This window comes from Danio aesculapii, chromosome 1 (genome assembly GCF_903798145.1).
Source record: "Danio aesculapii chromosome 1, fDanAes4.1, whole genome shotgun sequence".
NCBI classification, from domain to species: domain Eukaryota; kingdom Metazoa; phylum Chordata; class Actinopteri; order Cypriniformes; family Danionidae; genus Danio; species Danio aesculapii.
In genome coordinates, this window is record NC_079435.1 from 13,187,101 (window position 1) to 13,214,805 (window position 27,705).

General features: G+C 37.7%; 1 protein-coding gene across 2 annotated transcripts in view; it reads left to right on the forward strand.

Moving 5' to 3' along the window:
• The window catches only part of neurl1aa (neuralized E3 ubiquitin protein ligase 1Aa), a 133,971-nt gene that overhangs the window by 84,371 nt on the left and 21,895 nt on the right, over window positions 1-27,705 (forward strand). For both annotated transcript variants that reach the window (XM_056456600.1, XM_056456601.1), the window contains exon 3: window positions 10,345-10,666. In XM_056456600.1, the coding sequence (XP_056312575.1) occupies window positions 10,345-10,666 (322 nt within the window). The remainder of the gene's footprint in view (window positions 1-10,344; window positions 10,667-27,705) is intronic.

Genomic DNA, 27,705 nt, shown 5'->3' on the forward strand with positions numbered 1-27,705 from the left:
CCATGACAGTACCCCCCTCCCCAGGGCCCGCTCCTGAGGGCCGACACCTCCGACGCCGTGGTGGTCTCCCTCTGCCTCTAGGCGCTGGGAACTCAGGGTGGCTCTCATGAAACTCCACCATGAGACTAGGATCGAGAATATCAGCTCTGGGAACCCATGTCCTTTCTTCGGGGCCGTACCCTTCCCAGTCCACCAGGTACTCCAACTGGCCACCACGACGTCGGGAACGCAAGATCTCCTTCACTGCGTAGACGGCTCCTTCTTCTAGGAGCAGTGGAGGAGGGGGTTCCTCTTCGTGGTCAGGCTCTGTGGAGGGAAGAACAGGATCGTGATAGGGTTTCAGGAGTGATACGTGGAATGTAGGGTGAATACGGTAGTGAGAGGGTAATTGTAGTTTGTAGGTGACGGGGTTAACCTGTTCCACGATGGTGAAGGGACCAACAAATCGGGGACTTAACTTGCGAGAGGGCAGTCGCATGCGTATGTCCCGGGTGGATAGCCACACCTTTTGTCCGGGTGTGTATCTGGGTTCTTCAGACCTTCTTCTATCGGCGGTTACCTTGCTTCGACGGACTGCCCTCTGCAGATGTTGATGAGCCTCGTCCCAGACTCTCTCGCTCTCCCGGAACCAGTGATCCACTGCGGGGACATCAGATGGTTCGCCATCCCAGGGAAAGAGCGGTGGTTGGAAGCCCAGGACGCACTGGAATGGCGTGAGTCCGGTGGAGGGTTGCCGCAGTGAATTTTGGGCATATTCTGCCCAGCCCAAATACTGGCTCCGGGAGCTCTGGTGACCACTGCAGAAGGTCCTCAGGAACCGTCCCACCTCCTGAATCTTCCTCTCTGTCTGCCCGTTGGTTTGGGGATGATATCCAGAAGAGAGGCTGACGGCCACACCTAGGAGCTTGAAGAAGGCTTTCCATAGACGTGAGATGAACTGTGGACCTCTGTCCGACACAATATCTTCTGGAATACCAAATGACCTGAAGACTTGATTAAAGATATTGTCGGCTGTTTCAAAGGCTGTGGGAAGACCTTTCAGAGGGATTAGTTTGACAAACTTTGAGAATCTATCTACTATGACTAGAATACAGGTATTACCTTCTGACGAAGGGAGATCAGTGATAAAGTCCACTCCTAGGTGTGACCAGGGACGGTTCGGAATCGGCAAGGGATGGAGCTTTCCAGCGGGTAGATGACGTGGGCTCTTGGATTGGGCACAGTCCTTACAGCCCTGAACATATTGCCTCACATCCCTTGCCATGTTTGGCCACCAGAATCGTTGGGATACTAGCGAGAGAGTATTGTTGATCCCTGGATGTCCAGTGCCTAGCGAGGTATGTAAGGAGTGGATCAGATCTACCCGGTGTTCAGGTGGTATGAACTGCCGATGAGGAGGGCATCCCGGCGGAGCAGGGGCTTCCGGAGTGGCAACGACTGGAGGAGCGTTCCAGGTGATCGGACAAATGGAGATGTGTTCGGGAAGAATCTTCGTTGGGAGTTCTTCATGATCGTGATGCTCGTGTAAACGAGAGAGAGCGTCTGCTCTTAGATTCTTGGGTCCTGGACGATAGGAAATGGAGAAATCAAAACGTGAGAAGAAAAGTGACCATCTGGCTTGACGTGGACATAGTCTCTTGGCCTCTTTGATATATTGGAGGTTTTTGTGATCTGTGATCACCTGGAACGGATGTTTGGCTCCCTCCAACCAGTGACGCCACTCCTCCAAGGCTAGCTTGATTGCTAGCAGCTCCCTGTCTCCTATGCTGTAATTCTGCTCCGCCGGGCTCAACTTCCGAGAGAAATAGGCACAGGGATGCAGTCGGGGCGGTGTATCATGATGTTGAGATAATACTGCCCCGACGCCGGTGGTGGATGCGTCCACTTCCACCACGAAAGGAAGATTTGGGTCAGGATGAGTCAGGAGTGGGGCCCTTGTGAACTCCTTCTTAAGAAGGCGGAAGGCTGCGGCTGCTTCTTTGGTCCACTCCAGTCCTTTGGGTTTACCCTTGAGGAGATTAGTGAGAGGTGATGTAATCCTGCTGTAGTCCTTGATAAACCGTCTATAAAAGTTAGCAAACCCAAGAAACCTCTGGAGCTCCTTAATGGAAGTGGGTTCTGACCAGGATAGAACAGCCTCAATTTTCTTCCCATCCATACGTATACCGGTTTGATCAATGATGTATCCCAAGAAATGAATCGACTTCTGGTGGAATGAGCATTTCTCCGCTTTGAGGTAGAGGTGATGTTCTCTCAATGTGTGTAGGACCTCCGCAACGTGTTGGCGATGTTCGGCCTCACTCCGGGAGTAAATGAGGATGTCATCTATGTACACTATTACAAAGTGGTGAAGAAACTCCCGGAGGACTTCATGAATGAAGTTTTGGAATACGGAGGGGGCGTTGACCAGACCGTAAGGCATGACCTCATATTCATAGTGGCCAGTAGGGGTCACGAATGCTGTCTTCCATTGGTCCCCCTCACGTATTCTTATCAGATTATACGCGCTGCGGAGGTCCAATTTAGTGAAGACTTTAGCTTCTCGGAGCTGTTCCAAAGCGGCTGGTACCAGAGGAAGGGGATATCGGTATTTTACTGTACCGTTATTTAGGACCCTGTAGTCGATGCATGGACGCAGCCCTCCGTCCTTCTTGGCCACAAAGAAGAAGCTTGAGGCGGCTGGTGATTTTGAGTGACGTATGTACCCCTGACTCAGAGCCTCCCTTATGTAATCTTCCATTGCCTGATTCTCTGGAAGCGAGAGCGGGTAGATCCTACCTCTTGGCAACTGGGCATCTGGAACTAGGTCGATCGCGCAGTCCCATGGCCGATGCGGCGGTAGCTGGGAAGCTCTCTTGGGGCAGAAGACATCATGAAAGGAGCTGTACTCCTTAGGAATGTGGATAGACTGCTTCTCAGGAGGGCTCTCGACCGATGTTGCAAACAAAGAAATGGGGTTCCGACCTTGAAGAGGGAGATTTGGAAAACAGGTAGGTGTACATCCAGATCCCCATTTCTTTATCTCTCCTGTGCCCCAAGAGATGATGGGATCGTGCTTCACCAGCCACGGGCGCCCTAGAATGATGTCCATATTTGCACCCTCCAGAACCAGAAATTGAATCCTCTCTTGATGTAACAGCCCCACTTGAAGAAGGATGTCTTCGCATTGTCGATGGATACGGGTCGAAGATCGAGTGCACTGGGTTATCGGTTGTATCTGGTATATATGCGAGGACGCCTCAGTACGGAGGTGGAGTTGACGACAGAGGGATTGGGAGATGAAGTTCCCTGCTGACCCGGAGTCGATGAGGGCTGTGACAAGGAGAGAAATAGAGGCAGTAGTTATTTGTACGGTGGTAGTAAGTGGTTTACATTGTTCAATATTCGTACTGAATACACTCACTGAAGTCCGAATGGGACGAAGGGGACACTCCATACGGGTGTGTCCACTGACACCGCAGTATAGACACAGACCCCGGGTCAGCCTCCTCTGTCGTTCCGCTGATGTCAGTCTTCCAGACTCTATTATCATGGGTTCTGGTTCTGGAGAGGCTGTTGACTCAGGCGATTGGAGGAGTGCAGACGAGGGGGTGATGGTGTCCTGTTGATAGGAACGGAGACGATCGGAACATCGGAGAGAATGTTGGATGAATCTCTCCAGACCCATTGTATCATCTAATGTGGCCAGCTGGATTCGGAGAGTGGGTTCCAAGCCGAGCCGGTACGTGGTCAACAACGATCTCTCATTCCATCCACTTGCAGCTGCTAGAGTGCGAAACCGGAGAGCATATTCCTGTGTAGATAGAGTACCTTGCTTAGATGATACAGCTGCTCTCCAGCGGCTACTTCCCCATCAGAACGTCCAAACACCTCTTTGAAATACTCCGTGAAGGTAGTGATGGAATTCATGACCGGCCCGGCTTGGTTCCAGATCGTCTCAGCCCATTTAAGTGCAGGTCCAGAGAGTAGTGATACGATGTAGGCGATCTTTGACTTATCTGTGGGATATAGAGAAGGTTGCATTTCGAATATGAGGGAACATTGTAACAGAAAACCATTGCACTCCCCCGCTCCGCCTGAGTAGGGCGCTGGTCGGGCCATGGGACTGGAAGGAAGGGCCGAAGAAGAAACTGTGGAGGCGGAAGTGCTCGGTGCTGGTGGTGCGTTGGAAAGTGGAGCTGGTGGCTGTAGAATCCGCTTCAACTGGTCCACCAGCTCTTGAAAGTGATCGAGGGTGCTCATGTTGTCGTCGTTATGGGTCCGGGCTTCTGTTATGAAGCGGACAGGAGACAGAGGTAAGGAAACGTTAGGGTGTTTATTGAATGACAACAAGGAGCACATGAAGGATAGCCAGGAGGATCAGGAATGATGTTGGGGTCTTTTCCTCCGTGGCTGGGTAACAGGAATACACGAGGATGGACAGCACACACCAGATACAGCTGACAGAGGATGACACAGACTTGGAAGGACTGGAAGACAGGACGATTCGGGAGGACCAGGAAGACTAGGAGGAATACAAAGAGAACAGGTAAGTAAATCGTTTGTTTAGCTGAGGATGACTACGCTGAGTGGTCGCTCAGTTGTCCGCTTTCGTCGAGACGAGCCCGGACAATGAGCGACTGGAGTGCTGTGCTTTTATCTGGTGCTCGTGAATGTGATGCAGCTGTGTGCTCATTAGAAGTCAGGTGATGGTGATCTTCGTGAGTGGGGGTCGTGAGAGCCTGACCAATCCATGACACATATGAAGAGGAAATGCGTGTGATGGTTTGTCATTTTATGGAATGCACAAATACAGTAAAAAAAAAAGGTGTTCATCAACTGGAATTAGTATAACATTAGCGTTTCAAAAAAATTAACTTGTGATTTTAAGTGTATATAGATAAGTAAACATATTTCTGAAGGTGCTGTTGACTTTATATTTTCACCAGATGTTGGTGACAACCAAAGAAATCCATATATGCAAAGAAAACAAATCTAATTAGTTAACAAATGAGGTTACATGTAATAAAATGAAATAACACAGGGGAAAAGTATTGAACACATGAAGAAAGGGAGGTGTAGAAAGGCAGTGAAAGCTCAGACAGCAGCTGAAATCTCTCAGTAGTTCTTCAGCAAATCCTCTGCCCTTCCTCATTGTAAATTAATATTTGCTGCTTCAGCACACCATATGGCAGGATGTAGAGGGTATATAAAAGTGTTTGGCGCAAATGGAGAGGAGAAGTGGTTTGTCATTTTATGGCATGCTCAAATAGTAAAAAAAAGGGGTTCGTCAGCTGGAATTAGTATAACATTCAATTGTTTTTCCTGTTCTGTTTTCTTCCTAACTGTGAAACAAAATTATGGGTATTTGTTGTTGACAAAGCTCATGCTTCATCCTGCTCCGTTTCGAAATGGTGAAATCAATTTTTGCTTTTAGGTGTATATAGATAAATAAACATATTTATAAAGGTGCTGTTGACTTTAAATTTCAACCGGATGTTGATAGCAGCCAAAGAAATCCATATATGCAAAGAAAACAAATCTAAATAGTTTACAAATGAAGTTATGTGTAATAAAATGAAATGAGGCAGGAAAAAAAGTATTGAACACATGAAGAAAGGGAGGTGTAGAAAGGCTGTGAAAGCCCAGACAGCAGCTGAAATCTCTCAGCAGTTCTTTAGCAACCCTCTGCCCTTCGTTATTGTAAATTATTATCCGCTGCTTCAGTACAACATATACATTAGCAGGATGTAGAGGGTATAAAAGAGCATTTGGCGCACATAAAGGAAAAGCGGTTTGTCATTTTATGGCATGCTCAAATACAGTAAAATGTTTTTTGTAAACTGGAATTAGTATAATATTTAATTATTTTTTCTGTTTTATTTTATTTTAAACAAAATTATGGGCAATTGCTGTTGCCAAGCTTGTGCTTCATCCCGCTCCATTTCAAACCAGCTAATTTGTTAATTAATTTGTTATTTTAAATGTATATATGTATAAGTAAATATTTTTGTTGATTATGATGAAATGTATTTTGTCCAAACAATTGTTTATGTGTATGATATTCTGTTTGAAATAAATTAATACAATCAAAATAATTGGTGCAAAAAAGACCACATTTGAAATATTTGCATCCTGCACACTGTACTAAAACATTTAGTACATACATACATAGGCATTTGTAGCCCACTAGGAGTGCAAAACTCACTTCCAACTTTTGCGTGCTTGCGATATTGCTTTCTCTTTCTCTATCCATCGTAGCGTATCCCTCTGGGATTAGTGTACACTGAAAGCACCGTAAAACAAGTTGCACAAGTTCCTGATTCCGCAGTAAAAATCCAAGATAAACACTTCAGCCCCAAACTAAAGCTCTTAGTCCAGCCTAACCAGTTATTCAACCAATATATACAAATAGTTTTGTTTGTTAAACTGACTCATTAGTCCACTTTTCATTATTGATATTGTCAGAAATGCCGAGTCGCTGTTATACAATTCATTATAAGCTTGAAAAATGCATCATTGTCATTCCAAGAGTTACTGCGAGTCAAATAAAACACACCTTCTCTAGTCCAAACACGCCAGACAAGTATTTAGATCCACTCAATTGTCCCTGTTTATTAGCATAACAAAATATGCCCTCTGGCCGTCCATACAGCTTTGACAGAATTTAAATGTGCAAAATATTTGGAGATTCAACAGCATGTGAATCCCTGGGGTGGAACAGCCTTGTACCATATCCAGGGCCGCTGCTGGCCAAAAGGGTGCCTGCCCTATGCGAAATTTTACTGTGGTGCCCCCATAGAGGAACAAAAACACAAACATTTGTATTTAAACATGTGTTTATTTATTTATTTGTTTGTTTATTTATTTATTTGTTTGTTTGTTTGTTTATTTATTTATATACATAAATATGCATTTAACACTCAAAATTATACTTAAACATACAAATATTTACATTACAAAATAATAGCTTACATCATAATAAACACTGACATGTCTTCTGCAGAAGCATACCCAATTTCAAACATTTACAAAAGGTAAGGAATAAAACCCTATCTGTACCTGTAGAGATAGACGGTCCTCCATGCTGCATCTTGTGTCTGTACCAGTGCAGCTGTTGGTGCCTCTTTTGTGACAAATTTCAGCCTTGAACCTCCATGTACAAAACTGAAGAAATTAGTCATTAAAAAAACAACTCATGACATACCATTAAAACAATAGGCTAGTCCAGCACTCTTCATTATGTGTCTAAACTACAACCAAAATGTGGATTTAACTTGCACTATAATCTATGTTGAAAAACACTGACCCTTGCTGTCAGTATAAATCAAAGACATTTGTGGTTTTTAAGAATTAAAAAGTGCATTAAAATTAGTGTATTTTAAACAAAAACTTTAACATTCAGAAAAAATAATCATTCATGTACTCATGCAATAAAAATGGTTTATGACCTGTGGCTTACAGTAATTTGACTCATTTTATATTATTGATCTTTCAGAAATCACAGAATATTAGTCAGTTTTGTTATTTCATATTGTAATGTACAAAAATGAAAAACCGGCCTAAAACACACCAATCTACTGATGTAAAGACTAAAGAGACTTTATTGTCATTTCAGTGGTACAAGCAATAACAACAGCAGCAATAAGAAATGTATAGAAATAGACAAAACAATAAACAGCTGCAAAGAATTATATAATGTAATATAATAACTATATAATAATGAATAATACATACAGTGAAGTAATTGTGTGTGTAGCTGGTGTCCAAACAGAATTGTAAAGTATTGCACAAGTTAATAAAATAATTGAGTTTGTGTAATTATCAGCAACATGTGGAAGAGGGGCAAATGCAAAGTCATAGAACATGTCCTGTCTTAGTTTTAAGCACAATGCATAGCTGCAAAGCAAGAAACTGAACGTAAACAACAACAAATAAGGCGTATTTGGTGCAGTTGTGGAGAAGTTTAACCGTTAGCCTCACTAACTTACTTGAACAACCAAAAATATGTTTTCCAAATTCATGGCCTTAAGTTACCTGAAAGTGATGCACACGATTCATCTTGTACTTTTTTCCTCTTCTTGGCTCCAGATTGCTGTTGTCTTTTCCCGGGCATAAAAATGCAACTTGCATCAATTATAATTATATGATTCTAGCAGCCACAAAGATAAGTGGACCGGACCGCGCCGCGCGTACACGTACCCGTTTATGCGCGTACATGGAAAACAAATTACGTCACATGTTTGTTTTTGCGTTTATATTATCAATAATATTTTATTTACACTCAGTTTATGCAATATTATTAAATAAATGTTAATAATTTTTTTGGAGCAACCGAGATAAGGCCCCCCTCTGGAGTTGAGGCTCTATGCAGCCTGCGTACTCTGCGTATAGGGAGCGGCGGTACTGATCATACCTTTCCCTGAAAGTGAATTAATAAATTTAACTCGTACAGTTAAATACTGTCACTTGCACTACGGGGTTTAACAGATCTCGGTTGTTCTGTGTTTTGTATGGATCACAACCCACGGTTCGGAAACACATGTGGCCTGTGGATTAATACATTCTTTTTACTGGCAGATTAATCCTAATTTGTAACAATCACAGAGAGAATGCCTCTCGCATCATTCAAATATCACATGTATGAAAGCATATTAGGCTTTCCTGTAAAATATGATGACGGAAAAAGTTGTGGTAGGTTATTCGGAATGTGGTGGGTTTCTTAGGTTATAAAAGGTGTTTTCTGTCACTACTTGTTTAGGCTGCATTAATGCATTCAGTGAAAGCTGCATGATTAATCATTAAAAGACCGGGATCTCAACACCCATGCAACATCAATCATAAATGATGGTGATTTGCATATGTTTATTAATCCTTCAAATCGCTGCATTCAAATCTGTGCTTGAAAAACGCAAAAATCAAGAAACAGATTGAGTCTTTAGTCTTTTGAGTTAGTTATGAAGTTACAGTCAAATAACACAGAAGTACTGGGATAACAGTTTATAGTTTAGATAAAACCACTGATGTTTATGGTAATGATTAAAATCATATGCATTTAACGACGATCAAAAATGAAATTTGTAGGCAGCAATTACAATATTTAACCAATAGGTGGCCAATAACCAGCCATTAGAAATATGCCCCTGAATAATTTTTTTAAAATGACACATCTAGCAATGAAACATGAAGTTTTATGAGTGAATAACTGAAGCATTTATTGAAAATGAGACTAAAAATAAACATGGGTTTGTACAAATTATGTTAGATTCTACATTTAACGTTATCAGCAACAGGAGTAGTCAACAGTGAATTTTTCACAGAACTGATATTTTACAATTTGTTTTTATTCAGATGATTATTTCTTCATTTTATTTTTATAAAATGACAGACTCTAAGTTTTGTTTTTAAACCAAAAGTGTCTTGCAGTACTGTTTTTATAATAAATGGAAAGCAAATTACATTTTGTCTCCTCCCTTTTTGGCTGATCTGAAAAATGGTCAGATCTGTGACTAGAAACCCATAATGTAATCCAAACCATGAGATTTGTGATCCGTTACACCACTACTTGCAACAATACCTGTTCAAAAGGTAATTAAAAGGCCATTAAAATGTAACATTAAGGTATAATGTGCACCTTTAGGGGTAAATAATGTTCAAAGAGATACCTTTTGAAATAATAGCCACTGTCCAAGTGCCAGCTTTTGTACTTTTTTCAGAAAGAGATATGTGGCTGTAAGGTACTATTATTATCCTTTTAGAGAGTAAAAATGAGATAAAGATGTTCCTTTATGAGTATTACCCCTGTGATAAACTGTTGTATCCCTAAAGGTCCTTTTTTCCTCTAAGAGAATATTTCTACACTGTAAAACCCAATAGTCCACTTTATTAAATAAAATGAGTGTAGTTAACTCAAAATTTACTGAACGTTAATTCTACTAATTTGAAAAGAGTTTTGAAGTCAGTGTTAAAGATAACGAGTTAATTAAATACCTCATTACTTCAACTTAAATAAAGTAAGTTCACAGTTCTCATATAGGTTAGTTTTTTTTAACTCAAATGGTTCATAGCAATCGGTTTCCTCAAACGGTTTGAGTTACCTTAACTTATTGGGTTTTACAGTACTCAGTTGGTTTGAGTTCTCTTGATATATTGGGTTTTACTGTGCTCAAATAGCTTCGTTTACTCAAATGGATTAAGTTCACAGTACTCACTAGGATTAGTTTTTGAACTTAAATGGTTTGTTGCAAATGGTTTCCTTAAATAGTTTGAGTTCCCTTAACTTTTTGGGTTTTACAGTGTATGACCCATGAACTCTGCCTCGCTGTAAGTGATAATGATAACAGATTAATTTTTCTCTGTCTTTAGATAACTAAAAAGCAGTGCTGCTGGAGTGGTGCTCTGCGCCTGGGTTTCACTTCTAAAGATCCGTCTCGAATCAACCCTGACAGCCTGCCCAAATACGCCTGCCCTGACCTGGTATCCCAGAGTGGATTCTGGGCTAAGGCCCTACCAGAGGAGTTTGCAAATGAAGGAAGCCTCATTTCCTTCTGGGTGGATAAGAAGGGGAGAGTATTTTACCGCATCAATGATTCCAGTCCCATGCTGTTCTTCAGTGGCGTTCGGACCACCGAGCCACTGTGGGCCCTCATTGATGTCTACGGTCTGACCAGAGCAGTGCAACTACTGGGTAAGGAAAACTATCTGCATATATTAAGCCAGTAAAGCCAGGTCCAAATTTTCTGCTCTGACAGAGCGTAAAAATAAATACTCTACAGCAACTATCTAGCATTTTTTTAGAATTCATTTAATAAAATTTGATGAATAAAGGTAGTCCTTAGATAATCCGGGACACAAATGTTTTTTTCTAAGATTTGTGAAAAAAAAGACATCTTTCTCTACATATTTTTTGGTGTAAAGGTCATTTATGAATATTTCACAACTTATGGTTTGCTGTAGGCTGTGTCAGAGTGCAGTTTCCACTGCATTTGTCGGTTTCATCACTCTCTTTATTACATTTACCACAATGAACCTTGCGTGCAATGAACCTTGCTGTGCTTACAAAGATCATGGCACATGATGAAAAATAGAAAGTGGATGAATATTGCATGATTATTTTTTTAGGCTCCAATTTTATGCACACTACCAATCTTGCGTGAATCGAGGGTAAAATGCTAAGTAGGCCTGTACAATTTCTATTTTTTGTTGTACGAGTATATTGTACCAAAATATGTTGCAATAAATTATATTATTGTTATTTTATCCCACTCATTATATAATGTCAGAATGAATACAATATCATCACAATGCAATAACACTAAGAACAGCCTGTGCAGGGTCTGTTCACTAAAGTAGACATGGCGGGCAAGGCGGGCAGGCGGGCAGATGCGCGCGTCCTCCTCTGAGGTGTATTCTGCTTGCCAGCGAATACACCATTACATTAAGACCGGAAATGACATTTTTTGGTGAATTATACCTTATAAATACAGTATGTGACTTTTTTTAACACTATTGGAGGTATCTATGTTGCTGAGCAACATTTATAAAACATGTGAAGACTTATGTGACCGCCCTTACGCTTCTCTCCTGACCTTGAAAATATAATTGGCTAAATCGTAGAGAATGCTGGCTTAAAGATCGTGTGGGGGGTCGAATCTAGATTTTTTCGATTAAACGTGCAGCCCTGGTATAAATAAGACACTAGTTGGGCAAATATACAGTGCTCAGCATAATTGAGTACTCCCCATTTTGAAAAATGAAAATTTGTATCATTTCTCTGTGAATATAAGGCAGTGTATTTGGTGCATTCAAACAAAACAGATTTATTAAACGGATATATTTATTAAATAACATTTTAGTCACCAAACACGTTTAGAAATTGAAAGATAATACAATTAAATTCAAGCTAAATATTGCAAAAAAAAAGACACCTACAAAATTTCAACTAAATTTTTCATTTTTTTGCTTCTCTTGATTTTTTTTCTCTTTTTAATTTGTATTTAATATTTCTCTATAGCCTATTAATTTGGGTGTTCTAGTTTTTGGACCGTTATCACGAGTTATTTTGTTAGATAAGCTCCAGATTTGGCATCATTACTAACTAATCTAATGTATATTCACAAATATATAATATTGTATTGCTTCCTATTAAAAATAAGAATTTAAAAGAAAGATTTGTGAGCAGTGTGCTTATATATGCTGAGCACTGTAGTTATAAACACTCAAAAAAATCTTTAGAAATATATACAATTGAAGTCAGAATTATTAGCCCTCTTTGAATTATTATTTTATATATATATATATATAATATATATATATATATATATATATATATATATATATATATATTTCTCAAATTATGTTTAACAGAGCAGGAAACTTTTTACAGTATGTCTGATAATATTTTTTTTTATTTGTTTTATTTCAGCTATAATAAAAGCAGTTTTTAATATTTTAAAAGCCATTTTAAGGTCAAAATTATTAGCCCCCTTAAGCTATTATTTATTCAATAGTTTACAAAACAAACCATCTTTATACAATAACTTGCCTAATTACCCTAACCTGCCTAGTTAACCTATTTAACCTAGTTACGCCTTAAAATGTCACTTTAAGCTGTATAGAAGTGTCTTGATAAATATCTAGTAAAATATTATTTACTGTCATCATGACAACGATAAAATAAATTAGTTATTAGAAATGAGTTATTAAAGCTATTATGTTTAGAAATGTGTTGAAAAAATCTTCTCTCCGTTAAACAGAAATTTGTGAAAAAAATAAACAGGGGGGCTAATAATCCAGGGGGGCTAATAATTCTGACTTCGACTGTATATATTATATTATATAAGTGTTAGATCAAGAATAGCTCTTTTTCTAAACACAGTAAGTAAGAGAGCCAGAACCTGAAGTCAGTGGTGTAGATGTATCGCTGTGTATAATCAGAGTCAACACTGTCATGAGCAGAACATACCATACGCCATGCTTTGATGTAGCGCAGTGTGTACGAGTGTTTGTGCATGAAGAGGGGGTTTGGCGGTAAGAGGCGAGACATTCACATCTCACACGCATACATGCAGCAGGCTTTAATGCTGTCATCCCCTAGGGTTAATTATAGAACCAGGTCACATACGCCAGAGATAGCTCCATTTATCCTAATTGAGCACTGTGGCAATTGACGGCAGCCTCTCTGTCTGCTATCTGTTCACAGTGCGGGATGTGTTTCGTTACGTGTGCGAGTAACTTTATCTGTACCTTTGCCTCACAAGAGACAGTGCCGCCATGCACCGCTGAACCCGTGTTCTTCGATGGTCGACTGCTTCGCTGAAACCGTAGAACGCATGTGTGTGTAGTGTGTATTTCACACTGCACAAAAAGGCAGCTTGTGGTTAGGGTTTGCACTCACGTCAAGATTTCGTCAGTGTGTGCAGTAGGGATGGGTCATGTGTACCTAAAATTATGTCTTATAATTAGTGCTGTCAAATGATTAATCGCATCCAAAATAAAAGTTTGTATTTTGATAATGTATGTGTTCTAATAATAATAATAATAATAATAATAATAATAATAATAATAATAATAATAATAATAATAATAATAATAATAATAATCTAGTAATAATAACTAATACTACTACTACTACTACTACTAATAATAATAATAATAATAATAACAAGAATAATAATAATAATCATAATCTAGTAATAATAACTAATACTACTACTACTACTACTACTACTAATAATAATAATAATAATAATAATAATAATAATAACAATAATAATAATAATAATAATAATAATAATAATAATAATAATAATAATAATAATAATCTAGTAATAATAACTACTACTACTACTACTACTACTACTACTAATAATAATAATAATAATTACAATAATAATAACAATAATAATAATCTAGTAATAATAACTAATACTACTACTACTACTACTACTACTACTACTACTAATAATAATAATAATAATAATAATAATAATAATAATAATCTAGTAATAATTCCTACTACTACTACTACTACTACTACTACTACTACTACTACTACTACTACTAATAATAATAATAATAATTACTATGTTAATAAAAATGTCGCCACTGGCTTGCTTGGTTGGGACTTGTGGAGCTACACGTAGATGGATTTGCTCTTCTGTGTTTGGACTTTTAGCAGTGAGAATTAAACCGCACTGAAATGAACTGAATTAAACTGAACATCAACTCTGAAATCTGGACTGACACAGTTTCAGTTTACTAGAACTTCTATATTAAGCTGCTTTGACACAATCTACATTGTAAAAGCGCTATAGAAATAAACATAAATTGAATTGAATAACTCATTGCACAGATTAATTATCGGTTGTATTGTTATTATTACGATAAGTCAATTGTATTATCATGGGGAGATATTCTGAAGTAAACAACAGCATGTATTGGATGGAACTGGATACAGAGTTCTGCCTATTTATGCTGTCTAAATCTTCATAAAATCATTGTTTAATCATATGAGATGTACATAGTAAGCAGAAAAGGGTGCAATATGTTGACAAACTGGATTGAATAAGTGGTTAACGATAGGTATGAGCAATATTAATTAAGATATTAGTTCAATAGTTCACCTATTTGACCGCAAATGATGACAACAGGCATGAATGAGCATGATTTTGCCAGGGCTTGACATTAACTTGTGTGGCATTAACCAGCCACTGTGTCTAGTAGATTTCCAACATTACTAGCCACTTGGCATTTTCACTAGCCACAATTTTTTTGTTGGGAAAATATATTTTATATGCATAAATATGACTTTGACATGCCAGAATTAGCTTACTTGATTTAGATGTGTTATGTCCACATGCCTCCTCATTCATTTCACTCTTTGTCTGTCGTGTATATGAGCTTGTTCAGTGAGCATGAGTAAATGGGTCATGGTTTCATAGTGTCGTATTACAATTAGTTTTTATTTCATTTGACTTTTCAGGGCTCAAAATTAAGGATTTACCAAATTTATCTCTGACCACACCAAACATAAATAAATAACTATTTCTTAGCCACAAAGTTTAAATGTTTCAAAACAAGCCAAATATTGCTGTATACTATACATTTTATTTAACAAAACGTTGCTTAAAAAAATTGACATTTAAAAAATAATTATTATCATGTAACTAAAATATGCACAGTAGTCTGTCCTGGATAAAGATCTCAGATCACCAGTTAACAACACATAAATGGGAAGTTAATCTCTCATTTAAGCAGTGTTATTTTTAAAAATGATAATTAAACCATATTAACAAAAATAACTGTAAACCAAAGAAAGCAGGTGAAAAACATACTGTGTGTGATAATGAAAGTATCATCACACGTACATGGTTAATGTTCAAATAATGGTTCAATTGAAAGCAACTGGTGCAGCTTACAAAAAGACAAATCTGGAGCTCTTGAAAGCAGCAGGACTGTGGGTGCATGAGCATAACTTTTTGTCTAGTCTATTTGAAAGAGAACCGATCAAACCAGTTTTGTTTCTAGGCACGGTAGCTTCACGCAAGGAAACGGCAGCGCGCACGTGTTTTAAACAGTCGCGCGCATCACATCAGCTGTTGCCGCGAGTATTCATCTGCTTTCTTTTGCTCGCGCGAACACAATTAGTTTTGTCAGTCATGCTGCTTCTTGATTCTAAGATCGCATTTGCACGGATATTGGGTCATCCTTATTGTCGAACCTAAGAAAACTACAATTTGAAAATTATTTATTACATAAAGTACTCTAAATGATTTCTTTCCTAAGCAGTTAGTAAAAGCCAAAACATGACAATAATCAATCGATTTCAGTTGCAATAATCCCCCAAAAATGTTTTTCATTCAGTTCAGTGGCATTGTTTACATTCTTCTCTCCAATATGGCCGACTGATCATGAAAACACACTCTTGATCCAGTGTCCTGACATTTTATCTTACCCATCAGATTATGCTACCATCACTGTATTTGAATGGTTCTGAGGTTGGGGTTAGGGATTGGGGTAGGTTGGAGTGATATTACAGCTTCATATCACACTACTCCACATTAGAATTTACACTGGTAGCAAAATTTGATGGGTAGCAGATTGCGTCATCAAAATGTGCTACCTACTTTTTGAATGAGAGGTAGGACAATGTGACAAGGTAGGACAAATCAACAGAACATACTCACATCATTCACCTAAGCAATACATATAGTACATTCTGATGCTGAATGTGTTCTATAAACCTCTTTTTTTGCAAGATTTTGAGCAAAAAAATGGACACTACTCATTTGAAATGCTTGTATCCTTCCCGCAGCACTTAACATTTTCTCTTCCCAGAAGGGTTTGTAAGTGTGCGTAGCGCCTGCAGAGCAAGATCAAAAGAGCTCTTCCTGTATTTCCATCAAACGTTGCTCCTGGAGTGCTGATGCCAGAACTGAAACAATCACATTTAAGTCTCCATTTCCCGTGGCCTGACATGCAGTGCCCATATTTACCGGATGCGGAAGGAAGAGCTTGTTAGTGGCAGTACACAAAGCCTGAGGAAGCAGAAACTGACCCTATTTAGTATTTATTTGAATTCATATTTTCTTGGTTCTGTTGTGAATCCTTTAATGGGACACATACACACACACACACACACACACACACACACACACACACACACACACACAAATATATATATATATATATATATATATATATATATATATATATATATATATATATATATATATATATATATATATATATATATATATATATATATATGAAATAAAAAGCATAAAATTCATGTTAATGTAAAATAAAATGTATAATATCAATATTATTTGAACTAAACCACTTGGCGTTTTTGTTAATTTTAAGAACAATGTTGAATTTTTAAATGAATATTTAGTTTATAATAAATAATATATACACTAACCGGCCACTTTATTAGGTACACCTTACTAGTACCAAGTTGGACCCCCTTTCGCCTTCAAAACTGCCTTAATCCTTCGTGGCATAGATTCAACAAGACACTGGAAATATTCTTCAGAGATTTTAGTTCATATTGACATGATAGCATCACAGTTACTGCATGTTTATCGGCTGCACATACATGATTTGACTCTCCTGTTCCACCACATCCTAAATGTGCTCTATTGGATTGAGATCTAGTGACTGTGGAGGCCTTTTGAGTACAATGAACTCATTGTCATGTTTAAGAAACAAGTTGGGGATGATTAGCGCTTTATGACATGGTGCGTTATCCTGCTGGAAGTAGCCATCATAATATGAGTACACTGTGGTCATAAAGGGGATTGACATTGTCAGCAACAGTACTCAGGTAGGCAGTGGTGTTGACACGATGCTCAATTGGTACTAATGTTGACACGATGCTCAATTGGCTCCAAACTGTTCCAAGAATATATCCCCCACACCATTACACCACCACCACTACCAGCTTGAACTGTTGCTACAAGGCAGGATGGATTAGTGCTTTCATATTGTTGACACCAAATTCTGACCCTACCATCCGAATGTTGCAGCAGAAATCAAGACTCATCAGACCAGGCAACGTTTTTCCAATCTTCTATTGTTCAATTTTGGTGAATTATAGCCTCAGTTTCTTCTAGCTGACAGGAGTGGCACCCGGTGTGGTCTTCTGCTGCTGTAGCCCATCTGCCTCAAGGTTGGACGTGTTGTGTGTTCAGAGCTGCTCTTCTTCATACCTCGGTTGTAACGAGTGGTTATTTTAAGTTACTGTTGTCTTTCTATTAGCTCAAACCAGTTTGGCCATTCTCCTCCGACCTCTGGCATCAACAAGGCATTTTTGCCCACAGAACTGCCACTCACTGGATATTTTCTTTGTAAATCCTAGAGATGGTTGTGTGTGAAAATCCCAGAAGATCATCAGTTTCTGAAATACTCAGACCAGCCTGTCTGGCACAAACAGCCATGCCACGTTCAAAGTCACTTAAATCACTGTTCTTCCCCATTCTGATGCTCAGTTTGAACTGCAGCAGATCGTCTTGACCATGTTTACATACCTAAAAGCATTGAGTTGCCGCCATGTGATTGGCTGATTAGAAATTTGCATTAACGTGCAGTTGTACCTAATAAAGTGGCCGGTGAGTGTATAATTTGTTATACTGATACTGCATTGAAGGTAAGGTTGGTAACAGTTTATTAGCAAACAGTTATTACAAATAATAAAATAATACAGTGATGTTATTAAGTGCGAACTTGACTTTCAGCCTCCACGTCCCAGATAAAAAGCTTTAAAGAGGCTGCTAGCAGTGTTTCAGGAGGGGGTAGTCCTTTTCAATCTAATGCAATCGGGTCTGCCTTCATTCTGGTCCTTTCTCCATGGATAAAAATACCAATGGATAAAAGTCCCGACCTACATTTGTCTCGTTGAATATCTATCTGCAAGCGAGTCCTGTCTCAGTAAGAAATGTTGCATTACAGTCCACAATTACATTATGAGAACTTGCAGTTTCATTTTAAACTACTCCCAGTACATTCTTGTTTTTTTGTGCTAGATAAATACAACTTTAATTAGGGATGGAAAAACTGGTCTAAATTGCTGTAACCATTTGTAAACCATTTACAGAATGAGGTTTGAAGATGAATTTGAACGTTCTACGGCCCATTTGTACAGATGCCATAAATTCTTTCTTGTAATTTCAGCCGTTCTTATCTTGTGAAACTGTTTTGGGTGCCTCGGGCTTAAATACGTGATGAAATTTTCTCATGCACCTGTGAGTTTAAAACACACACACACACATAAATGATTACACTGTACACAATCACAAGTGCACACACCCACTCTTTACAGCACAGCTTTCAGTAAGGGTTGAGCTCATTTCCAGTACCCGTCCACCTGAATAACATGCCTGTTATGCTGGTGTGTATGAGTGCATGCGTTGCTAAAACCCAGACTGAACAGCATGAAGTTGATGCTACGGTTGCCACACATCCACTGGAGTCTCAAGTTGACATTTAATAAATCCTCCATAACACTCATAAGCTTTTGATTTAGATCACTGTAATTGCTTTATGATTTATCGCAGTGTTGAGCAATGTTAGTTAAGGTCTTGTTCCCGTGTTTATCCTCATAGCATCCACGTGGGATAAAAGAATGGCATCTTAACTCTGTCTTTCGTGAAATGCAGTTGCCGTTTAATGTATAGTAAATCGGACTCATTCAAAGTAGTGTCGCTGTGTAAAAAAGTTACGAATGCATGCTACACTTTCAACTGCACATTGTGTTTTGTTTTTCTTAAAATGCACAGAGTTTTGAGGTAAGGGACGTTTTCATTTGCCATTTACTGACAGTCGGACAGTCTCATCCAGTTCATCAAACTCTGTCTTTTAAAATCGAAATTGAAAGTGGAATAAAACAGTCTCCTCATTAAGGTTACATTGTTACATTAATCAGAATCAGAATCAGAATCAGAAAGAGCTTTATTGCCAGATATGTTCACACATACTAGGAATTTGTTTTCGTGACAGAGCTTCTACAGTGCAACAGGATTACAGAGACAGGACAAAAAACAGATAATAAATATATTTAAAAAAAAAATAGAAGTACTGAGTGCAAATATACAGATTGACAAGTGTATGTACATGTTTATTACTATATACAACGTTAAATGTGCAGCTGTTATGTGCAAATTGGCATGTAAAGTGTGTTGTTAAATAAGTGTATATGTGTATACAAGTGTATAGCAAGTAGTGATGTTGGTTCCACAATTATTATCATCAAGTGTTCATGAGCTGGATTGCCTGAGGGAAGAAACTGTTTCTGTGTCGGGCTGTTCTGGTGCGCAGTGCTCTGTAGCGTTGACCAGAAGGTAGAAGTTCAAAGAGGCAGTGTGCTGGGTGTGAGAGGTCCAGAGTGATTTTGGCAGCCCTTCTGCTCGCTCTGGATAAGTACAGTTCTTGGAGAGTAGGAAGGGTTGTACCAGTGATTCGCTCAGCAGTCCGAACTATTCGACATAGTCTTTGGAGGTCATATTTAGTAGCTGAGCTAAACCACACAGTTATTGATGTGCAATAAAAACATATGGTTTGATTCGGTCCTTCTGAATCAGGTTATAGCGGCTTTTGCTGTCAAAGGCAAGTGGCGTTTAGAGGCTTTTGCCAACAAACTTTTATTTCTGAATGCGCTGACACTGCGATTTAGATTATTTGAAGCAAATCTATTTGTTGAACATGTGCTACGTGTCTAAAGCATTCACTCAATGTCATTAGCTCATTTTTGGCGGAAGTGGCGTTTAGCGGCTTTTGCATCTGAACTCTTCATATTTGACCAGAGTTAGGTGTAACCGGTTCTAAAGTAGCATGTTACTGTATTCTAATTACATTTTTGCGGAAAAATGTGATTAATTACATTTTAAATATGTGTAATTTTATTTAATTTATTAAAATCAATGTAATTGCGTTACTTACATTACAAATATAGTTTTTAGAAGAAAAAAATGCTTCCTTTAAATAATGTTTTCCACTGCAACCTCCAGCTTTTAAATTGCTGGAGAACACGAGCTGAAATGGTGATGGATGCTGATGAGCGTGTTTGCTTCTTCAAGTGGAAATACAGACATTACTTTGATTTCATTGAGCGTAAATATCCAGTCTCCAAAGAACTTTAGACTGCTTTTAACTTGAGCAGCAACTTCTTCAAGCACGTGAATTGAAAGCATTCTATGACATCTCATCGTCGAAGAGGATACCGGCGCCCTAAAACACGACAGTCCAACTCATATATCGTGTCTTTTGCTCGAGCAAGTTCACTGTTTCCAATGGAGAATTTTACGGTATTAATATACAGATTTCGGTAGACTAATTACCTCAGACAAACACAGAACACCCAAACACTGCAGTGCTTTTGCATACTATGGATGTCAATGGTTACAGATATCCAGTTTTCTTCTGAATGTCTTCTTTTGTGTTAAAAAAAAAGGACAAACAACAGGTGAATTATGAGAGAATTTTTAGTTTTGGCGGAACTCTAAGTCTTTTGAATATGTCAAGCTGCTGTGATCAACCCACTGTAATATTTTCAGTGAATATTAAATTACTGAAAGAGCTGCAGTTTATTTTGTATTTTATAGGTATATTTTATATGTTTTAAAAGTAACTTCAAAGTAAAGTAATTAGTAATCTGATTACTTTTTACATTAATTAAATAGTAGGCCCACACGGAATCTGTAGAATTTCGCAGATTTTTACCCCATCATTGATTCTGTTTATTTACTTCTGTAAATGTGTGTAAAATTATATTTATTCAGTTTTTAAATTAATTTCAGTAATATTATTGAGTAATATGAAAATATTCATAGGATTTATTTACAATATAGTTTGTAAAGTAATATTTTCTGTCTTTTAGTAGATATATTATATGAGAGACCTGCTTTGTTTACCAAATAAAGTGGATCTAATTGGATTTGCATTGTAAACATTAAATACAAGTTAAAAAGGTCTTACTTTTTATTTCATATATTAAGGTTTTAGTTTTGATACCCCCAAAATCATTCCGCATAAATCCGCAGAAGCCGCTTCGTGTGACATCACACTTAACAAGCTGATATATGTGGATGAGTGCACACGGGAGCAGTAACATGCTCTCTGTAGTTCACTCATTGGCCACCGGTGTCACTAACAACACACATTTCTGAATATAACCCTTTTAAGAGAAGGCTTATAGTTTAAAATAAGTGGTGACACTGACATACTGTCTCCTTGCTTCTCAATGGTGTTAAAATTCTCCCTGTCAGTAATAAAACTCTGACAGGGAAAATATAGCCATGAGCAGTAATTCAGCCTCCTGCACGTAAATACTCATTCCTTCCTTAGAGGCAAGCGTTCACACACTGTGATCTCCTGTCTGTTCAACTTCCCTTTTTTTGCTGTAAAAATCCACTCCTCAACTCTCTTTATCGCCTCTGCGGCTAAAAAAGTTGATACCGCGACAGTCTTGCGGGTTTCTTTCTGGCATGTGTTTAAAGTCGTGCTGGACCTTGAACCCTGCTGGAGTGGTGTAGTTTTCAGAGTTCCAGAATATAATAGTGAAATTAAATCATCCCCGGAGGCGTTTGGAAATGTAATGATGCTGGAACACTGTTTAATAAATAACCCAGCCCTCATTAATCTCTTCTGATATGCTGGCTTAGCTAAATGCGGCAAAAGCTGGTGGACTAATGTATTGGGAAGCACCATTTTGCAAAACAATTAACTAAATAAAATACTGACTAAAATGATTTAGTATTCTTTAGTATTTTTTTTATTAATTGGTCTTACACTTATATATTTGCTTATATTTGCTTATATACTTATATATTTGCAGATGTTTCATAGTATAATATTTCATAGTGAAGTTTATTTTTAAACTAATTTTGAGAGGATCACGTACTTATGATTGCTTGCAGCCGGTCCCACATTATTCACTTTATGATTCACCAATCAGACGATTCCTAAGCCACTATAAATACCCTAAGTTCCATATAACAGCCATCTTCGTTTTGAAGAATCCCCCCATTCCACCCCTACTCCTCCTCCTTTCCTAGATGGGTGGCACGGTGGCCCAGTGGTTAGCACTGTTGCCTCACAGCAAGAACGTCACTGGTTCTAGTCCTTACCAAGCCAGCCAATGTTTCTGTTTGAAGTTTACCCGTTCTCCCCATGCTCACGTGGGTTTCCCCGGGTTCCTTCCACTGTCCAAAAACATGCAGCTTAAGCTAATTGATAATCCAAATCAGCACCATAGACATGCTCCTAGTACTGTATGTAGTTATCTCTTAAAAGCAATCACTATATGTTCATTAGCTACTACAGCAGGGGAGTTCTTGAGATCTACCTGAGCTCAAACTCTCCTCTTGCCTTGCAAATGGGAGGGAGCCCCGAGCTCGAGGATCATATGAGCTCAGGGCTTTCACCCAGGACAGCATGCCAAACAAGCTTTATAATCAATCATTAGTGTGAACTCTTAAAGTATTATTTCCTGTACTTTTACCATAAACTGACATATCAACCATTTGGTAGAGGTTGATATTTTAGAAATTATGGGATGTGTTGAAAAAAAAATGCATTGAGTGTATTAACTAGCGGCATTAGGAGTTAAGAAATGCAATCCAAAAAATGTTTTTCTTGCTGGGGTAGTTAAAGGAATATTGTAGTGGCAACTTTCCATAATGTAGACCAGAATTTGCTATCATTTTATTCATGAGATGACATTTCTATTGAAACATTTCACACAGATTTACTTTAAAATTATTATTATTATTAGTAGTATTATTTTTACATTTTACATGACGGAAAAACGTGACAATAGCTACTTTCCATCCACCTATTTTTATATGCATTTTGGAATATTTCATAAAAACTATGAATAGATACGCCATGATGTGCATAAATTTTGAACTCACAACTGAGTAGATATGATATACACACAACTGAGTAGGATAAACATTTTATCCGATAAGAAAAAACGCGATGGAAAAGGATTTACTGAATAAATTCCAGCATGCGCATCAAAAAATTCATGAGATTTTGCTTCAACAGACCATGTGGTAACAAAAATGGCAGAAAGTGACAGGTATGTTTGGGTGGATGATGAGGTCTGAACATTTTAAAATGTTATATAAGAGAATGAAGTGACAACCATCCTTGATGGAAATCTTTTTGCGTGCAAATAATTATTATATACGAAAAAGTCTTCTCCTTACACAACAACTTTCATTTCTCTTTTGATATTTGGCGCCAGTTTATCTGAAAGTGACAATTTTGTTCTCTTGGACTCACTGGATGGAAACAGTATTTTATTCCCAAATGTTTTGTGCAATATTCTAGTTTTGCACATACATTTAATTAGCATCTATGGATGGAAACATGGCTAATGTCAGTATAAAGTACAGTTTTTTTTTTAAAACTGTACTTAAAGTAGTATGAAGTACTTTTTTTTCATGTACACACATACAATCTTGTGCTCTGCCATTATCGTTTTAATTGTCAAAAACAGGTCAAGCTCATCCCAATAATGTTGACAAATGTTTTCACTGTTGTTTACATGGAGACAATGTTCTTATTATTTTCGTCTTGCACCTGTTTTGGTTATATAAATGCATATATAGGGCCATTTTTTGGTTTAAAACTGTTGTTTTGTAAATGTCTCTTTTCAAGAGTTCACACTTAGCTGATGATTGGTAATAAGCTTGTTTGGCATACTTTCCCAGGAGAGAGCTTCGAGGTTAATAATTACAGATATGGGATGGCTAAGGAGAGATATATGGCTTTCTAAGAGCTTGAATATGATGTCAATTTGGTATGTTTAATTTACAGTTGCGTATTTTTTTTGGTATGCGTAATTTACGGTTGCGTATTTTTTGGACTGTGGGGGAAACCGGAGAACCCAGGAAAAACCCATGCAAGCATGGGGAGAATGAGCAAACTCTGCTCAGAAATGTCGACTGGTTTAGTAGGGACTTTAACCAGAGACATTCTTGCTGTGAGGCAACAGTGTTAATCACTGGGCCGCCGTGTCGCCCATCTAGAAAGGAGGGGGAGTAGGGGTGGGAGGGGGTATTCTTCAAGACAAAGATACTGAGGTAAGAAACTGGTTATTTATAATAAGTTAGGAATCATAGCTAATGTGGTACCAGACGTGTACAATCATAAGCACGCGGTCCTCTCGAAATTAGTTTATAAATAAACTTAATTTTGTGTTGGGTATTAGGTTGCAAAGGGGCAGACATTTTCCCAAAATCTTACAGAAAGGTTTCACTGGACTTTTATCTGGGAAATTTAGAAATTTTCCAATTTGGAAACTTACAAGAAATTTATGGGATACCCATAACAAGTCAAGCTGGCAGAGTTCATTTCACAGTTCTATGGTTTAACTAAAAAGGCCTTACATTTCCAGTTTCCAATCTAGCAAATGAAAACACTCCATATGCACCTCCAGAGCAGAGCAGATCCTAATGGGATTTCAAATAGCTTGTCAAACATCTGGACTTTGTGGAAAGAGCATAGCATCTGGACAGCAGGCTAAACTAGACATGTGTGGTGCTGACTAAAAGAAAAGTTTACTACATTGTTATTAATCTCTCAAATTCTAGGCAAGGTAGATAATCACTTACTGAAATGATAACACCTTACATTAAATGAATGAACTGAAGAACAAGATTACTCTTTAATCAAAAAATGTACTTCCATAGGAAAGCATTCTTGAGAGGCAAAATTAGTATCAGTTTCATTTTTACAAATAGACCACTTCTGCAATATTAATTAGGAAATGACCCGATTACACCCTTTCCCGGGATTTAATTGATTGACATGCAAGTTTGACTCCAGACAAATACTCCTAATTGAAAGTCCCATGCTGAAAGCATAATCTTCCAAAAGCAATATCTTAAATATGGACTGTTTAAACAGTTCGGCCAGAAAGAGTGTATTAGCGAGACTGATGGCTTGTTTCTGTGCTAGCTCACATAATGAGTATTAACAGTAGTAATTGCATTTGTTTGGCTGGCCGGCTGCTTTGGGGTGGAACAAATGAAAGAAATTAGAACAACAGATGTTGTACCATTTGGCTTTTTTACAATACTTCATGTACAAGCAGAAGAAAAAAATAATAATAACAAAGAAATGTTTGTCAAGGGGTCAAATTCTGTTTTTAAGAGCTTGAAGCAACACAGGATGTTCTGGGAAGAGTGCTCAAGGTGGCGGGAAAGTGTAGCGTGACCCATCCCAAAACAGAACACCTTCCTTTTCCTGCCATTAAGTGTCCTTATATCCCTTCTCCAAACTTAGAACTCCCCTTTTCCTTCATTTTCCTCGTGCCAAGGCCTTGGGACATCCAAACATGGACAGTGCTGCTGAGATAAGGTGTGGCTGTCTTATATATAGGCAGAGCACTTCAGGGCCTCTTTGAGGGAGTTATGGGCAAACATCAGTTTATAGACTGTTGGATAAACATCCACACATTTAGGACTAGATAGACCTTCTCGTATTTCCGGGGTCAAGGTATTGGTCTCATTTTTTTGTATACCTCCAGTCAGGGAAATTAGAAAAGCATCAGATTGTTAAGGCTATTACAGTAAGGAGACGTAAACAAAACATGATGGGAAAAAAAAAACATAATGGGTTCATAATCTACAGCCTAGTCTCACATCTTTTGTGATTTCAAGTGGTAAATGTAACTTCCAGAATCCCCCCAAAAATGGGATGTGCGTATTTCAGTAAAGGAGATACAAGTTTGAAAAAAATGATAACACATTTTATGCTATTTTGGTCTATTTGGTGGCACAAAAATTCACATTTTGAAGTAAAAAAATATATATAATATAATATAATATAATATAATATAATATAATATAATATAATATAATATAATATAATATAATATAATATAATATATCTCCAAAATACTGGTGGTGCCATTGTAGTTTGTATATATAATCATTTACGGTCTATCTACAATACATAATATTGCATGTGGAAAAGTCAGTAAAATGCTCACACGCTTGTGCAACAATAGACCATTTTATTCTAATAGTCTGTGGAGCCCTTTAAGGTTGCAAACTGTGTAGAATTCACACCTTTTATGATAGCTTATTGCACATTTTCTGACGCTCAGTTCGAGTCTGAATCTGTTCATTTCAGCTCCTTTCAATATGATTTAGCAGCTACAACAACCGCGACAATCTCTTAAAAAGAGCGACTCACAAAGTTGCATTTTGAATTATTTACCTGATAAGACAAAAAAAAATAACAATACAATAGATACAGGAAACATTGAAACAATTTTTGACCACTTCATAATGCATCATTTTTTTTATTTTAATGTATTTTTTTGGTCAGTTATCTACAAAATAAACAAAAAGAACAAAAACATTTTAGGTGAAGTGACGTGCAAATACTTTTTTTTGACAATAAGGAAATCATTAATTCAATTCAGAATTAATATTAATATAACATTTAAAATATAGCATTTCTGACCATTTTCTTTATTTCATGGATTTGAGTTATAAATTCCAGGATTGCAATACTACTTAGTATCACAATACTTCAGCTGGTATAGTATTGTAACATGAATTAATGGTATCACGACAAACCTTACATATATATATCAGTGCTTCCCACACATAGACTTTACTTGAGTAGGCCGCCCAGGTATATTAACAGGTATATTTAGTGACACATTTTTTTTTAATTTAATTATTATTATTATTATCATCCTTTTACACTTCTTTTGTATCCGCCCCAATATAACCAAACATCCGCGAGCAATTAACCATCGGAAAATGGAAAATGCTTCTCTGATTAACCCATTTCATAGTCCTTAGACAGTCCCAGAAAGTCTCACGTGCTCTGCAGAGCCACAGAGACTCTCACCTTTTTGCGTCCGGCTGAGTAAATACTCGGGGAGGATGAAATTGCATTTTAATTGGCTGCAGAATATTGGTACACCATTAGAAATGGGTAATCAACTCATTGGTCTCTTTTAAATAACCTACATGTTTTATTTTTGCAATAATTATCATTTTTTTACTCCTATTTCCTGTAATTTATTTATCATTTGCTGTATATTTGATTAATTTGAGGATGTCAATGTATTGCATATTTTATACATCTAAAATGCTTTGGCTATACTGTACAAAATGTAATGCCAATAAAGCAACCTGAACTTGAATGAGATAGAGAGGAGCAGATTTCACTTGTCAGTATGTGCACATGGCCCCT